At 40.2% G+C, this 18,238-nt stretch overlaps 1 protein-coding gene across 1 annotated transcript in view; it reads left to right on the forward strand.

The window, feature by feature from the left end:
* The window catches only part of ELOVL4 (ELOVL fatty acid elongase 4), a gene marked incomplete at both ends in the record, with an annotated part of 28,456 nt that extends 10,609 nt beyond the window's left edge, over positions 1–17,847 (forward strand). Inside the window, 5 exons of the mRNA XM_084283282.1 lie at positions 4,628–4,815; positions 7,897–7,977; positions 14,591–14,762; positions 16,496–16,623; positions 17,572–17,847. Of these exons, the coding sequence (XP_084139408.1) occupies positions 4,628–4,815; positions 7,897–7,977; positions 14,591–14,762; positions 16,496–16,623; positions 17,572–17,847 (845 nt within the window). The remainder of the gene's footprint in view (positions 1–4,627; positions 4,816–7,896; positions 7,978–14,590; positions 14,763–16,495; positions 16,624–17,571) is intronic.
* Between the last annotated feature and the right edge of the window lie 391 nt (positions 17,848–18,238).

The raw sequence follows: 18,238 nt of genomic DNA on the forward strand, positions 1-18,238 counted from the left end.
ATCATTGCACCAGTTCAGGATTTCTCCCGATGAATGTCTGATGCATTTTTTTGCTCATTTTTTAAAATTTACTTCTTGATAAAAGGAAAAAAAAAAAAAAAAGATTGTAGGCTCAGTAATAAACCGAGAATGTAACCATCTAAACTCCTGCCTATTGGCAAGGAAATGCTGAATCACCTATACCAGAAGCATTTGCATATAAAAACACAGTGAGCTTCAAAGAAGTTTCTAATGATTTTCATTCTAGATCACTATCAGTGCAGTCTTACGTATTGAAGATCATCATCTTTTGCCTTCCATATTTTAACAGGGCTTCATTGTGTCCTCTTTGGACGTTACCAAGGATATTTATTCCTTTTCACTCGTTCTACTCTTGCCCTTGCACCGGAGGAAGAAATTGGAGCACTTCTTGTATATATTTCCCATTAATTGCCCCACATAATTAAAAAATTAAATCCTGCAAGATTAGGTGCCTTGGGGCAATTCCAAATTTGTATGTTCTTCTGCTTCTTGTCTGGCTTTGCAATGTGAGACTCAAAAATGTAGATACACAAAACGACAGGCAGATCTTGTGTGTGCAAAGATTTCATGTTCTTGCCTTACATAACGTGTTCCTGCTGGGACTCTGCCACTGAAAGACACCTTAATTTACCTTGAATTTGCCTTACAATTGGGTGCTGCTTTACATGTGTGGTCCAAAACGTGTGCCACCTTCCAAAACAGCCCTGTACTGCAGGCTGTGCCATGACAACAATCATTTTGTGAGCGAATTAGAATCTGGGTCTTAGGCTTTGAAAGACAAACGCATTAATCCCCTGCAAGATTCAGGCACTCTCTGTCAATTCTAATCAGGTGAAGGCACTGGGCGTTTTGCTTCAAAGCATTGGAGGGATACTTTTAATTCGGGGAGATGGCCTTTTTATTTCATTCTTATTTTGTTTTTCAGATAACGATGCACTTATGGTATATAAAATAATGCAGGGTTTAATACACTTACACGTCCCCTTAAGCTGTCGCAGTTCTCTTGTCATTTGCAGAAACCATTTGTGGCCATCAGCACCAGTGAATAATAGTACACAAAATTCCACTGTTTTTGTGAAAACAAGGGTTTTTTTTGTTTGTGCGTTGTTTTTTTTTTGTTTATTTGTTTGTTTGTTTTTAGTTATTCTTTTGAGTGGCTTGGAGGGCTTGTCACTTAATTGGTTGTCTTAATTTGTCTTGGTTTGAAAGAGTTGCTCGCTTCCCTGAAAAGCAAATTGGAACAAGGGTGCACGTGTAACCGTGTGTTTTCTGTGTGGAACAGCAGGCTTACCCCGTAGCTGACAGTAAGTCATTTTTGTAATACCCTCTGTGCAACAGGAATGATGTACCGAACTGATCTAAAACTTAGCAAGTTACTTTGTATTGTCCAGGCAGGATCTCATAATAAATGATTTGTGTGTGTGTGTGTGCATTTTTTTTCCCAAATCTCGCAGCCTCTAGGATGAATACTTCCATGTTTTCTGATTTCACTGTATTAGTGGAAGGTAATCAGATGCAGGGTCTCCTAAATGCCCTTAAAAAAATGTGATGCTTCTGTTTTGATTGATCAGGTTACACTCCAGAACTGAATTCAGAGGGAATGCTCAAGCCTACGGTAGTCATACGGGTGTTTCATGTTCAAAATGTTATAATTATCCCTACTAGTTATTACAGTCACCAAAATGCCAGTCAGGTGGATTCCCTGGGCAGGGAGGTGTGCAGCCCATATCAGTGAGCTGTGCTTTCCATGCAGGTACATTGAGGAGGCTAGTGTCTGAGCTGTAGTGGGTCACGGGCCAGAAACCCTGCACAGAGGGAAGGGAACAGCCTGAGACTACCACACAGGTACAGAAGTGTAGTGTCAGCTGTTCTGATGGTGAGAGAGAGAACTAAATATTTCTTTTGGCATTCTCCAGGAAAACAGGTGAAATAACTGCTGACAGTTCTGATGAAGCACCAGAAGAAGCCCATTTGCAAGAGAGCTTTCATTCAAAATAAATAAATAAATAAATAAAATAAAAATTGTTCCCTTCTCTGTCCTTTCACCTATAAGTGAAATCTTTGTCTCCTGACACACAAAGACATCTGAAATAGGTCACGCTTTCCTGTTTTCAGCAGTGGATGTTAATATTAATCTCTTGGGTAGAATTTAAATCTCCTTCCAGTTTCACGTCTCTCGTATTGTTGATTTAGCAGTCAGGACCCCACAAAGCACTAGGCTAGAAAATAGAAGCCGGGTTCATGACTGTGTCCCTACCTTTTCATATTGCTTACGCAGTGCAAAGAGGCCAGGAAGGCAACCAGTCCTCTTGCTTTCCTTGCCCTTAACACCTTGTGCACTGCAGTGTCTGAAACGAGATGCAGGTCTGATTAAAGCATGTCATGTGTTGGCTTTTGCCAGAGCTGCCTCTTAATTAAGAAGTGACGCCTTTGTTCTTGCTCGGCAGAGATGAATCTCTGCCCACTGTTTTACACCGAGTGGAAGACAAGGATCTCTTCCTGTGCTTTTGTCCTTTTAAGTGGTGCTACCTGTTATTTTTAAGTTCAGATTTGTTGAGCGATTGGCCAAGCAAGTGGAAACAGAAGCATAAGGGAGAGGGCTGTGCGCTAATTGCGGTGCAGCAGTGCGATTTCCATTTCTGTACGTAGTAGTCCGTGAGTCTGGAAAATGGGGCAGCTCTTCTGTGGCTCGGTACTCTGTGCTGTGCTGTACAGCAGTTGTCCTCATGTTTTATGCACAGTGTGTTATATTGTAATGGAAGTATCCGTCTCGGGGACCTGCTGAAGAGTAAAAGGTGACTTTTCTCATTTCCTTCAGTTCTGTTTCACTGCCTGCGTTTCCACAGCCAGGTTTCCACACGTGAGGAGGGCACGGCCTCTCTCTTGTTTTTTTGCTTATGCTATTAAGTCATAATGGAAGCAGCTAGACTGTTTTTTATTTCTTTTCCACTTCTTCTTAGGCCTGATGGCATCTTGTTTGCAGGTTAAGTATTGTAAAATCAACAGGAAGCAAGGTGAGTCAGTGTGAGGCAGGCTGTCTTTCTGTAGAACGCAGGATGTGAGATTTATTAGAAATACGGGAGGTCTCGTGAAATCTGCTCCTAAAATAAGGTTCTAAATTCACAGTCTTAACAGCAATCAGGGCAATGAGAAAGAGGTAGGGAAGGAGGAAGGGCAGTGCTGTTCTGTGCTTACCTCATGGCAAACTTCATGGATCACCTCATGCCCCTGCTCCCCATGGGGTCCCTCCCATGGATGCCGTCCTTCCCCAGTTGAGCCTGTGGGGGCTGCCCACAGGCAGCAGCTCCTCAAGCACTGCTCCCACACGGCTCCGTCCCACAGGGTCCATCCATCCCCCAGGAGCAAACTGCTCCAGCACAGGTCCCCCACGGGCGGCAGCTCCCCCCAGACCCCTGCTCCTGCGTGGGCTCCTCTCCACGGGCTGCAGCTCCGGCCCGGGGCCTGCTCCTGCGGGGGCTCTCCATGGGCCGCAGCCTCCTCCAGGCCACATCCACCTGCTCCACCGGGGGCTCCTCCACCCATGGGGGGGCTGCAGCGTGGAGATCTGCTCCATGTGGGACCCATGGGCTGCAGGGGGACAGCCTGCTCCACCAGGGGCCTCTCCACAGGCCGCAGGGGAACTGCTGCTGCCTGCCTGGAGCACCTCCTGCCCTTCTGCTGCACCGACCTGGGGGACTGCAGGCTTGCTAGTTATGGAATAGCTACTTTAATCTCAAGTTATAGCAATAGATAAAGCCTTCATACCATGGGCAGAATGATACACTGAGTAAGGAAATGTTGCTATAGTCTTCCATCCTTCCAGTGTAGCAGAACCATCATCTAATACTATGCGTCACTTGTTCCTCAGGCAAGGAGGAGTGCTTTCTTGTTATAGATCCAGGACTTAATACAGCAAATTCTGGGCTCTAGAGTATGTGTAACTCTAGATCCAATGAGTGACTTGAGAAGACTGTCTTTAAAAAAAAAAAAAAAAAAAAAAAGATGCTGGGACCATCCCTCTGAATTGTTTTATCTCATAGTTTTTCATTAACGTCGCTACTGTTTTGTCTGAAACACATCATACTGACATACATCAAATAGCATAGGTGTTTGGCATCATACAGCTGGTATAAAACTATTGGAGGCTTTTTAATGCCTAGTTTTAAATTAACAAAAGCTTTTAATTTTATCAGTATTTTGCCAAATCTGTTTCTTCCATTTGTAGTGGTGTTGAATATTTGGTTATGTTGCTGCTGCAGTCTCTGACCGTTGCAAGCAAAATGGTTTTTGGGGGTATGACTGGGTTGGGCTGAGTGTGGGCTCACTTGATTCAGTTTTTTTGTTGTTTTGGATTGTAGAATTGGACAGTAGAGCTTGCTTGACATAGTGAATCTCTCTGGGAGGTAATGTGATTTTTTTTTTCTTTTTAATTATTTTTCCTTAACTTCTTAGAAAGAATGAGCATGTTGTGTTTTTATGTAGCTGATATGAATAGCTGATGCAGCTATTCTGGGAGAAAATAATATTTAACAAATGGAGTGCCTAAAATGATGATGAAATTTATTTTGTTCAGACTTCTGACTCCTGTTTGCTTCACCCTCCCCAGACAAGCGTGTTGATGACTGGCCCTTGATGCAGTCTCCATTTCCAACACTGACTATAAGCACTGTTTATCTCCTCACTGTTTGGCTGGGCCCCAAATGGATGAAGACAAGAGAGCCCTTCCAGTTACGTTTCCTGTTGGTTGTTTACAACTTTGGAATGGTTCTACTCAACTTCTTCATTTTCAAAGAGGTGTGTATGCACTCTCACAGGAGGGAATTCCTATTACAGTCTGCGTGCCTGTAGATTGCAAGGGAAAAATAATCTTGTGTGTTTATGGTGTCTGTTGAAGAAGATTTGGCCCAGATTTTTGAAACTGGATTTGCCTCTGACATGAATATTTCTTTAGTTATTATTTAGTTAGGTACAATGTGTTTGTGAATAAAGGTACTGGATGGGTGTATGTAAAGAACTTGTTCACTGTCTAGTCCAGCATAGTATTTTTTTAGATTTATATTACTATAAGTACCAGAGAGACTAACTGAAATCCATAGGGATTTAACATTTATAACTATTTTTGTCCGTTCTATTTAATAATCTTAAAAGGTGTCAGACTTTTATTAGAAATCACACTTTCAGTTGGTTTCTTGAATGTGTTCATCACTTTTAAAAACTCAGATGTGTATCGTATTGAAGAAAAGTATCTTGTTTGTAAATTAGATTTTATAGAATAAAAATAAAATGAATTGTATCTTTATATAAAAATAAAAGTATTGAGTCTTCTAACATTTTGTTTGCAGAGTTCTGAATACGTTACTTCTAATAAAGTTCAGTGTGCTGCATTTTTCCTTTTGTTAGATTTTCTGTATAGCAGAAGTGGTTAGTAACAATGCAGTGGAAACTTCTCTTCAGCAGAAGTGAAGTGGGATTACGTTAACAGTTTGGAAACCATTATTCCAGGAAAGTTGTTCAAAATGTAGCTGATCATAAGGAGTAGTTTATGTTACTGTGACTTTACTCACATGGGTTTAAGGTCTTCTTCCTGGATGGCCTCAGATCATGAATTTGCAAGATCCGTTTCCAGGAGTAAGCAAACAGATAATGCAGTTTAAATTACAGCATCTCAAAACTCTTTTCTTAGACTCAGTTCTGCTGTATTTTGCTGGGAAAGTGGAAATCTTCCCTATATTGACCCTTTCCAGAGCTGTAATAAAATCACTAACTGGTTTCACACTGTTTTTAAGACATGGTTCAGTAAAACTAATCCTAGCTACCACACCTTAATCATCATTTTCTCTAAGTTGTCTCCTTGCGCTAAGCAACTAAGGAATAAAATGCGAGAGATAAAACAATTTAATGCCTACACCCAAGGATAATTATGGAAATGGATAAAATCTTGACAGATTAAAATTGAAACTCCTCAGAAAAGAGTTTGCACTGGTTTTGCCATTTTTGTCTTTTCATTTTTTTTTTGTTTTAATTTAAATCATTTAAATCAGTATGCATTATCCATAAGCTGAATTACACCAGGCATGTGGTCATTTTGTGTGCATACTTCTGTTGGATAATACATGCATTTCCATAGCATTTCCAAACTACTGAGTTCTCATTTAAAAAAAAAAAAAAAAATGTGGGTTTGAATGTGTTTGCTGCTGATAGTCTGAAAGCTCCTAATTTTAGGTACAGGCAGGTTCTAATTTCCTGGTATCCTATCCAATGGATTTTGAGCCAGACCATTGATATGACACTTATAATAGAAATTGACTTGTCTCCTTTTCTTCTCAAGACTGATGAAACTGTTCATTTGTTATCTTTAAGCCAGGGAAAAGCTACTTCAGTCTGTATGAGGTTTACAGTACCCATGTGCCACTGTTGTAATTCCCATGAGTAATATGGTTGGTATGAGTAAAATGATACCCTGTTTGGTTTTTGTGCATGGCTAGAATTTCCAGGTATTGCTGAGAACAGAATTTGGACTTGAAATGCTTTTGATAAGATCCATAGAGCTTGTTTTAAATTTACATGATATTTAAATATTCATCCTGATTGCAAACTGCATCGGTCATCTTCGATAACACGCATTAAAACTTAAAAAACAACAAGAAGAAGATGCATAAAGCATTGCCAGGTTGTTTAGCCCAAGATGCTCACATATTGGACTCAACTTCAGATTAAGAACAAACTTCTCTCAGAACCTGCAGAAGTCCTAGATGCCTATAACCCCTGTTTTGCCACAAAATATTGTATTTCTTCATTTTGAAGGAGTAGCTTCAGCCTGAAGTCAATTTATTGTCTTTGCCAAGCAAAATCCTTGGTGAAATTACCCAGTAGACTGCAGCAGAAACCTATTAGTTTCCGTGTTAGTTTCAAGTTCAGTCAAAATGAGATGGAAGTCAGGTTAAGGATAAGAATAGGCAGTGGCTGCCCATGTTTATTTTGGAAATCTTCTTGTGTCACCCTTCTTTAGTTTTACAGTTCCCAGTTTTCGAGTTATGCCTGCTCCACTGCTATCTTTTTGATCCTTAACAGGGTGGGTTACCTGGCTTTAAACAATCTTGGATCACAACATTTATGAACGTCAAGATTAAAAGTATTACTTGAACCTTGTACAGCTGTAGGCATGTGTTCTTTTTTCCAATGGGAGCTTGCTTAAATGTCAAGTTTATCTTCTCCTATTCAGGTTTTTGCACCACGCCTTGTTTGGAGCGTCCCTACAGGAGCACGTGGTGTGCTTTAGGCCATTCCTGTTGGCACAAACTGGGGCTCTTCTCTTCATGCAGTGACTCTCAGTATGTTTTGTGGGTGCTCAGCATTGTTTGTTCAGCTTTTCTGGTTTTACTTTTTTTTTCCTTTCTGGATTTTGATAGATAAATTGTTCTAAGAACAGTAGATCCAAATTATCTAATCCCTGTCTATTGGAGTGAATTCTTTCTACTCTAATCCATCATGGCTTTTGCATCTCCGTCATTCATAGTGAAAGCAATTAGGTATTTTCTGCCTCTGAATCTAGAGCCCTCTAAGGGAGGATTCATGTTTGAATAGCTTAAGGTCATGTTGGAAATCTTACTAATTTGTACAGGGCTCTAATTATCTGGTCAAAGGTATGCAAGGAAAAATGAGTACTCTCTTTAATATACAAGAAAACAGGCACTGTGTTAACAGGCTGATAAAACTAAATATTGGCTTTCTTCAGTAGTACTCTCAGGACTAATAAGGACACTTAAGTATTTCTGTTCAGGTAAGTTTGAAGTAGCAAGAAACTTGCTGATAACTGCTTTGAACAAGAAGTTTATATAGTACCTTTCCCCTCACATGTGACTTTAATATTTTCAGCTGTTTTTGTCATCACGAGCTCGAGGATACAGCTATGTCTGCCAGACTGTGGATTATTCAGATAATGTATATGAAGTTAGGGTGAGTATTTATCTCTTTTTTTTTTTTTTTTTGTATTTGTGTATGTGTGGATGTAATATGTAACACTACGTGATGTTTAAAGTCTTGTCTGAAAACAGTGTTCCCAAAGCTGTGCTGTCTGCCGTGACAGCATCCCGTTATATTCTCTCTGACCGCTTCAGGCTTGACTGCTTTGCACATAGCAGAGTTAATCACGGCGCATCAGCGTATCTGCACTAACTTTCATTTGACTGCTACAAATGAGGAGAGTCTTGAAGATACCATCCTTGACTTCATCCATGGCAGTATGATCCAGGATAAGCTTTATACACATACTTAGATTGCAAGCCTGTGCTGCCGTTTATGATAGAGCGTAACCGCAGTGAAGGTGTAGTTCTAGATCAAAGCCAGCAAGATTTGTCAGCAGGTACTGAAGCTGCACTTCATTCACACTGGTGAGGCAACTTCTTGTATCCTTTACTCGTTTGGCTTCATGAACTCTTGCTGGCTCCTGGCAAATGTATTATCAGTATACTTCATTGCAGAAGCTTGGATTTCAAATGTGTGTTTTTTGGAAAGCATTCAAGTTAAAATCAAAGTGCAGATGCTTGTTAACTTCTGTAATGCCGTTGACTAGCTCATGTGCTAAACCTTATCTTCCGGCAGAGCTGACACTTGAGAATCTTGCAGCTGTCCTTGCAAGTTTCATCCTCGACAGATTAGGACACGTTCCTGAAAATGCAATGAAAGCATGTTATGGTCTAAATACATCAAATGTTAATAATGGGTTTTGAAAAATACTTCTCAACAAAGGGGCTGTTCACAGGTACTCAAACGCCTGTGCAAGTGTCAGGGGTGGTAGTGAGAAGAGCAGGTTTGATTTTTACAACTTCTGTGTGATGGCTGATACTGCTGAACAGCTCTGTAGGTTTTTATTGACCCAGTGGTAGTCACTTGTCTTTCTTCTTTGCCAATACTGTGCACCTACTGTATCATTCACTAGAATACTTCTGTTAATGATTTTTTTAAAAACAAAAATTATTAAAGTATAACAATGCTTAATAGGTTGTGGGTTTTTTGTATCCTTTTTTTTTTTTTTTTTTACTGGAAAAAATAGGTTGTTCAATCCATATATGTTCTTTGTGCTTCCCAGCTTTTTAAGATTTTGCAAACTTATGGATCTGAATAATCTTTATTTCTAAAGTTCTGCCTTGTAACACTCAATTTGCAACTGATAGAGCTGGGAAAGCAGGGAAAATTGAGTTCTCTCAAGTGTTGCAGTAATTGTTTAGTATGTTGTCAGTCAAGACCCATATCTTGATTATTATCTGGTAGCGCTAAGTAAATTCTCACTTCAGGAAAACAGGAGAACTACAAGTGTACTTTGAGGAGTCTAGGATAAGTTTCGGGTCTGCTTTACAGTGTATCATGCTTTGCATTTAGATGGTATGGTTGTGTTGCTTGTCATAGATTGTCAGCAAACAAAAAATCAAGATACCTTTTGCAATGTTTTTTTTTCTTAATATAAACCTGCAAAAGTAATTTTCAAATATCAAAGTGTGGGCAACTTCCTGCAGTTTCAAGTTTACAATTGATAAACCTTGTATCACATCCCTGAATACCCTTTTAATAGAGACAGATACTAAATGTCTAGTACTTATTGGCAGCAGGGTTTCTCAGAAGGGGAATGCTACAATAATGGGCTTACTGACATATGCAGTCACTTTATTTGGTAGAAAGTGAGTAAATGAGCCCTGTATTAGTCAGATAAAGAAAATTGTAAGCAGCACTGAGCCCAGAGAGCAGCTTCATATATGGCTTCATTGCAGGGGTTGAAAAGCTGAAGCAAATACTGAAGATTGTAAAGACTAATCACATATGGTGATCTGAATGGAAATGTAGAAGTCTTGGCATGACCTCCATTTGTATCTTTTCCTGTTATGCAGAAACTGCCGCTACTTATTTCCCATGTAATGGCCTCATTTGACCAAAGGTCCTGCTCAAAATGAGGGGCCATCCTTTTTTCCTGAAGGCAGTACGAAGATGTGGTGAACAGTCCCAAAGCAAAGGCTTGGCTATCCTGGGTGGCAGGAAGTCTTTCCTCTCCAACCCATATCTTGTCCCAGGACCTTAGCCAAATGATTTCAAGGGAGCAATGTAAGACTGGGCACGTGGTGGCACTGCCCTTGTATAGTGCAACCCCAGCAATCTGCAGCTCTCAGATCTCTTGAGTCGGAGGCGGCCTCCTTGTTGTGCTGATTCTAAAGGGGACATCCTTCCATGAGTTCAGCTGTATGTTTTCAACTCTATCAAGTTTCTGGCATTCACTGACGGTTAATAAATACACAGTGTGAAGTTTGGTCCTCCTACGTAGGGTTTTGAACCTACCTACACCTGTTAATCCCACCCAGGTTTCCCTTACAACAGGCAATGGACAACTGGAGCAGGCAAGTGATAGAAATTAGATTCCGCAATTGCAAAAAGACTTTGCTCCTTTCAAATGGGCTTACCTTCTGGGTGTAGTAGGTAGCCTTACTGGCTGCTGGCAGGACATCGAGGAGTTTGTTCTGTAATTGATTATTTAAAAAAAAATAAAATAAGTCTTCATACTAGAGAAGAAAGAAAATGGGAAAAATCCCCAACAAGAGATTTTGAAGGAACTGGAGCTGCATTTTGGAGGAAAATTTAAGTTTATAGCTAGAGAGCCAAAATAATATAGGTGCAGAGGTGAGGTTTAAATCCATGCTTTGGAGTGCTCCTTTGGAAGCTCCAGTATTTAGGGTGAACACTTTCCCACTGTTGTCTAAATTAAGACATGTTAGCATCTGTAAATAGTCACTTTCACATCTGCTTGTGTCTGTGTGTTCTTGTTTCCCAGAACAAGGTTCATCTATTTTATTAGTATTTCTGGAGAGCTGAGAATTAGGAGTTGGGGTGAACTAATTCCTAGTTTTAAGCATACCAGTTGTAATTGCTAAGCTGAGCTGTGGTTGTAATTATGCTCTGCTTTTACTTGCATTGTTTATATGTATGTCTATAGCTTGAATAGTTTCCTCAAGTGAAACAATAACAACTTTCTATGAAAATTAACAAATTTCTATGAAAAGGGAACTTAATAAAACGAACGTCATTTCCTATAAACAAAATTCTGTAAGTGAAGTGGGAGGGGGAAAGTGAGTTCTTTAAAAATAAACTAACAAGTCTTCATGTTATTGTTAACTGCTAAAAATCACCTGTCTCTTCAAACTCCTTGATGGATAACCATCTCCAACCTCAAAGGAGGAAGGAGGGTGCAGGAACAGAGCCCCGTGTTAAAACAGCTCTCTGCTTAAAAACCCTGCAGCAGGCAGAGGTCATGGGATTGGACCTCTTGTTGACCCCCTTAATCCTAGGCTGTAATGTAATCTTTCTGTGCCATCTGGTGTTTTAACAGACTTAGGCTGATGGACATGAAAACTGCCAGAAATGGGATGGTCATGATCAGAATTATTCGTTTCAGGAATTCACCTGTTTTAATGCATATTTTCTTTAAAGCTGCATCTTTCTTTCATGCTGTGTCCAAAGAGAGACCACAGGTTAGGTCGTAACTTCTGATGCTTTAATGGGGAAGTTTGTGTATTGTTCTGCTTTCTTTCTGCCCCATCACTGACTGCATGCATGGCTTGGGGCAAAGGACGTAATATCTGCTTCAGTTTTTTCTGCGTCTGTAAGCTAATGATCAAAATGCCTGCATAAGTCATTGGGAGCTCTGAGGTAGTTCAGTACCTGAAGTCCATCAGTTGTGAGAGTGACAGGCAGTAAAACTTCAAGATAGGAAGGAGGAAGGCAAAAGAGCTTTTAGGCCAAAAATCTATACAAACACAAAAATTGGCAGGTATAATCCTGAAAGGGAAAAAAGAGAAAACAAAAGAAAATGGAGGCTATTTTATTCTTAAGTGACGGGAAGCATTTTGATCAAAACTTCAGTGGATTTTGATCCCTGGGCTCTAACTGTTTCTTTCTGCAAGGCAGGTAGAACTCAAGAGGAGGAATAAAGTGCATTGAATGACTTCCCAGAAGTGTACAGTGAACCTGTGGCATCCTGGGCATGAAATCTAAGTGTTCTGTTGGGTTTTTCTCCACTTGTGTGTTGCTCTGTCGTACCGTAAATTTGCAAGTACAGCTTGTTATTCCACTGTTCCTTTAACAAACTACACAGCAGCTTGGTTAGAGCTCTTCTGGCAGTTTGCTTGTAGCAGACCTATTGATCCTTTGCAAGTTTCTCGGCAGGCAGGGGGCCTCCAGAGAACCTGAGCATTGTAGCTGGCTTGTCATTTTATGGGCACGGTCCAAAGTCCCTGCTGTCAACTGATGAGATGAAGAGATGCTTATCTTAATTTATTCAAAAGATGCAGCTTTAGCAAAGATCTCTGCAAGATGCCGAGCTGTTATGCTAATCCATGGGCGTGAGACGAAGCCTTGGTGTGGGTGTTAGGCGCAGGGCTCCCTCTCCCAGGAGCAAAGCTGTGCTGGATGTTGGGTAACTTCTGCACCCACAGCTCCTGCGGCTCGCACCGCGTGGCTGCGAGCTCCGAGGTCCGTGGGGGTCCCTTCTCTTTCGTCAGGCACCTCTCCAACTTTGGCAGATATTCAAGATACATTTATTTTTTAATATAAAACTGACAACATCAGGCTCTTCTTCCTGAGATCCGAAGTAGGCTGCGTTATGTCTATTGAGTAATGGGTACACAGGAGGCTGCGGTTTGGCATCGGTAAGCTGTGCAGTCCCTTTGGGAAACCGCAGAGTCTGCAATGCAGAGCTGCAGCACTCTTCTGCTCCTGTGCTGCTGGTTCTATTTATTTATTTCTTTATTTATTTCTTCTACTGTAATCCTTTTTTAAAACTTGCACCCGTCCAGTTATGGCTGTGACAAGCTTCGTCCAAGGAGAGACGCGTTCCTTTCCAGCTGTTTTGGAGATACGGAGGGAAACTCCACGCGGGGCTGTAGCATTGCTCTGTACTGCCTGGTCTCCTGATGCCCCTTCCTCTCGCTCACCCATACCCATAAATCTCACAGGACATGGGTATTTGGGAAGGGAAGCTGCTTCTCTCTTCATTTTTCTCTTTTGTCTTCCCCGGGGACCATGGGGGTGGTAGAGTTACTTCAGTTACTGAAGTTACTTCTTCAGATGAGTCTGAAGAAGATGAAGTGAACAGCTTACAAATAGGAATGTGTTGTGACATTGCCTGCTTTCCTTGCTGGTGGTGCTGCTTTCATTCCTCCTGCCTTTTATTTTTATTTATTCTACGTGTGAGTCACCGCCTGGGATATGTCCTGGTCCCACCCTGCATAACAAGCTAGTTGACTTACATTGCCAGCAACTACACTCACTGCTGTGCTTTGGGATCGGGAAGGGAATCCCCACTAACAGCATATCCCCATAGCACGGCATTAGCAAATTGCTGCACAGAGCTTCTGGGCTTAACCTGGTACAGCAATGCTCCAGTTTCAGCAGGAAGCCTTGTTCACGCTGCATCTTGGGCAAGATCTACCCTAATTGGTGGATTAGGGAAAAATGTTTGGGTGTGTGGCACTGCTTTGTTGGATAGGTGGGTTATATCTGCAGCTTGTCTGGCTCCCTTGATCTCGCTTCTTCTGTTCCCTGACTGGAGCATAGCCACTGGGGTAGTGCTGGTTTCCAGAGAGGGAGACTGGGTAGACTGGAAGAAGCTGCAGGGAATATTCATGGAATCACAGAATTGCCTGGGTTGGAAGGGACCTTAAAGATCACCCATTTCCAACCCCCCTGCCATGGGCAGGGACACCTCCCACCAGACCAGGCTGCCCAAAGTCTCATCCAGCCTGGCCTTGAACACCTCCAGGGATGGAGGCATCCACAGCTTCTCTGGGCAGCCTGTGCCAGGGCCTCACCACCCTCAGAGTATTTCCTCCTTATATCTAATCTAAACCCACCATCTTTTAGCTTAAATCCGTTACCCGGTGTTCTGTTACTACGCTCCCTGATTGAGTCCTTCCCCATCTTTCCTGCAGGTGTTCTTTAAGTACCAAAAGGCCATGATGAGGTCTCCCTGGAGCCTTCTCTTCTCCAGGCTGAATATTGCCCTAACAGATGTGAAATCTTTACCTTGCCTAGCTTATAGACTGATTTGTTATCTTCCTACCAATGTGCCTGTGATAGCGAATGAATTTTATGTAACGTTTCAGCCTTTGCATTTTCATTTTATGGTAACGTTTCTGCCTCGTTGTTCTGACCACATCAAAGTGTTGCTTCATTAGTGTGGGAAGCCCTGTGGTAGTCTGCTGCCACAAAGCTTTGACACAGAATGAAGACACAAATTCCTTATGCATAATGAGTAAACTGCTCAGAGATAATAAAGCTTTTAGTTCTGTTAGCTCTTTTATAGCAGCAATTTGTGAGCAGCATCCTCAGAATACTACTTCCACTACATTCAGAGTAGGTGAATGAAGTATTGTTTTGTTGTTACTCTAATACCATCAGATGTTTGACTCCATCTCAACATTTACTACGATTTGGGGAAGGCAGAGATGTTCTCTTGCAGCAGCTAGATGGAGATAATTTTATTCCATTTAAATTAGAATCACTAAAACCTTTTTTTCTTCTTTAATTACAGATAGCTGCTGCTTTATGGTGGTATTATGTCTCCAAAGGAATTGAATACTTGGATACAGTATTCTTCATCCTGAGGAAGAAATTTAACCAAATTAGTTTCCTTCATGTCTATCACCATTTCACCATGTTCACTTTGTGGTGGATTGGGATTAAGTGGGTTGCAGGTGGACAAGGTGAGTTCCCTTCCTCCCATACCCTTCTGAGTGGACATAAGGGACAATTATTATAATTGTTTAGGATCAATGGAAAAAAGTTTTGTTAGACTTAACATTGTTATACAGAAAGTTGTTTAAATAGCACTGAAGCAGTGCAGTGGATTTAACGTGTATGATCTTCGTCTGTGAGAACTGTGGGGGAGGAAAAGATAGATACCAGGGCCCATATTCTAATGAATTGCAAAACTTTTTTTTTCCTCATGGGCATCAATTGCAAGCCTGAAGTTCTGTCTTCAAAATTATCCTTGTTCTGTATGAAACAGATGAATGTGTCTTGCTTAACTTTAACTTTTGCAGATACAGAGAACTGCAAAATCTAATTATGGGCAACAATCTGTGTGCAAATGTAATGAAGTTAACAGAGACATTATTTTGGCATTATATCTGAGTTTGGAGTTTGCTTTATTTTTTTTTTTTTTGTCTAAAAAGGCTTATATAAAACTCTGAAACCTCCCCTTGAAGTTGAGCCAATAAATCTGTCAATTAACTTTTAAAACTTATTAATGACACCAGTCTCTAATTCATTATCAGTCTATTTTTTCCCGTTTCATTTCTAAGACCAACATCAAAGAACTTTATTCCATTGTTCTTGCTACATCCTCCCTTTCCTGCAGTGTACCTTTTGCCCTGTTTATCTCTCTCAAAAAAAAAAAAAAAAGGAGAAGACCCTGTTCTGTTTGTAATGTGTTTTGTAGGCTCACAGCACTGAAAATAATGGACAGTGAAGAACAATTTTTTTTTTGTCAAACCACACTGATACTTAATGTATGTGAGTTTTATGTTCTCAGTTAACATAGATGTCTCATACTAGTAGGTGGCATATTGTTTTCACAGGAAGTTCCATCATAAATTAACTAACAAGGTCTACACATAGTTAACCACATGGGAATCAGAGTCGTATGATTTCAGCAGCTAATGTCTGCCTTGTCCTACAGTTATATACGTCACCACCATTTTGATCCTCTCTGTAGTAAAAGGAAAAGCTTAAAAGGATATACTTTATTCCTGTTAAATGGTTGCTAATCTTGACAGAGCAAAGAGACCTTAATGTGAAGGGAACAAATGCCTTTGTTTCCAGCATCGATCGTTCTGGTAAAAGTGCTATACATTGATTTAAGAATGCTGGATATTGTAAGTCATGAATAAAGAAACTAAAGATGAGCTATTGAGACAAACTCATTTTGCAATGCCCTTAAACATCTTACAGCCATAAGTGAAGTATTGCTTTGTATTATTTTCTGGCCTCTTTACTCAGACTGCCACGTGAGTTTCTTGATTTCTTGCTGAGTTGTGAACCTTACACATCTAATTATGGCTTAACAGATTTAAGTTCAGAACCTGAAACTGCTTTATACTTTGTGCTGTCAAATACTCCCTTAGCAAAGGGAGCATCATACTTATACTACAATAACTAATGTGTAATCCGTGTGATTTACGTCTGTTCAACAAAATTTTATGAAAAGCTATTGCATAAGAAGTTCCATGAAAGTCGTGACACACTAATTGCACGGACAGCTGTTTGTGTCAGTACATGTCAGCTATCAGGTCTATGCTCTACAATTGAATATTTCAAGGATGGAAGCCAGACATGCCCTGTGTTTGCTATCACACAAATACTAGAATAGATATTTTTCTTTTCTTTTTTTTTTTTTTCAAAAGTACATGAAAATCTTTCTTTTGTTTCTGGACAGCTTTTTTTGGAGCTCAGATGAATGCATTTATTCATGTCATTATGTACATGTATTACGGATTAGCTGCCTGTGGCCCTAAATTTCAGAAATACCTGTGGTGGAAACGATACTTGACCATATTGCAATTGGTAAGTGAAATTTCTCCATTTATCTCAGAAATTATTATCTCTAAGTAGATTTCTTTCTTCAGAGCTTTGGAGCAGATGTTGTCCTTTTCAAAAGTTCTTAGTTGCCTGATGCTCACAGCTCAAGTTAAAATTAGTATATTCTTAAATGTAATTAAGCACTTAAAATAATTGCCTAATTATACAACCATTGTTGTGGGAAAAGTTCTTAAACTCTTATTACTGCACAGCGGCATTTGTAAGTTTTAAAAGATTTGTATTTTCACAAAACAATCACTGTTATTTAGTGACATAATAAAAATTATTATTACACTGGAAAAGTGCTAAAGATGACTTCAGCTCAACTTTAGGCTGGCATTGACTCCATTCCTCCGCACCCACATATGGAAGCAGTCAGTTACCAGGCAGTAATACTACATCTGGCTATCCTGTTCTAAATCCTATGAAATTGCCACCGTAGCTTAAAGACAAGCTTGCGATCTGCTTTGTTGTACAGCAGTAACCTGATACAGGAAAATCTAGTTGCAATTGAAAGTGTCTCTGTCTATTTATTTAGTTTTTAGTTTTCAAATGTACTTTAGGGCTAGTAAAACAGAACTGGAGGTAGAAGTATGGACGTATTTATTTCATGTCTCAGAAACTGCACAGCATGGATAAGAATTTTGTGCATTTACTGATACTGCTTTATGGATTGTTTCGACTGAATTTTAAAAAGTTCAATAGACAGAGAAAATCCAGATCTCTTCGTGCCTTCTCATTTTTCTCATTCTGAGAACTCGTGCCAGATAGTGCAATGAAGTTGATGCTTCTGGTCATGTGTTGGGGGATACAGTTTCCCCCACCATCCTATTCATCTGTTTTCATAACTTAACACCCTGGTATACATCAGTGCAGTCAGACCCACAAAATGCATGCAACCCTTTTTTTGATTGTGTATTTTCTGTCTTTCAGGTGCAGTTCCATGTGACTATTGGCCACACAGCCTTGTCTATTTATATTGATTGTCCTTTCCCTAAATGGATGCACTGGGGTGTAATTTTCTATGCTGTCACCTTCATTTTCCTGTTTGGTAACTTCTACTATCGGACATACAAGCTGCCCAAGGAACCTGTAAAGAATGGCAAAATAGCAAATGGTGCTGTTGCAAACGGAGTAAGCAAAGCGGAAAATAATCCAGTGGTGGAAAATGGAAAAAAGCAGAAAAAGGGAAAAGCAAAAGGAGAGTAACTCGATCCAGGCCTTAACCGTTGTTGGCAGTGAGGAACCTACAGTTTGGTTTATAAAAGGAAGAAAAAAAACACTATCTGTACCAATTAACCTTAGGTTACTGAAGAGCTAGAACACAGATATTTTCATTATTTATGAAGATTGTTTTAAGAACAAAAAGTTGAATTTCTATTGTAATTATGTAATTATCACACACATGGTCTCTGTGTAAACTTGTAGACTGCTGGTGTTGGTGAAAGTAAGGAAGAATTGCAGTTAATTCCATGTTTAGCAGTCCAAAAATCAAAATAATCATTGACACAACCAGTTTTATTGGCACCCACGTTTCTTTGGGGGAGGGAGGGAGGGAGAGAGGAAGTAGCATTTGGATACTTGTGTTTTCTTTCCAGAA

The sequence above is a fragment of the Netta rufina genome, assembly GCF_964035555.1.
Source record: "Netta rufina genome assembly, chromosome: 3".
NCBI classification, from domain to species: Eukaryota; Metazoa; Chordata; class Aves; order Anseriformes; family Anatidae; genus Netta; species Netta rufina.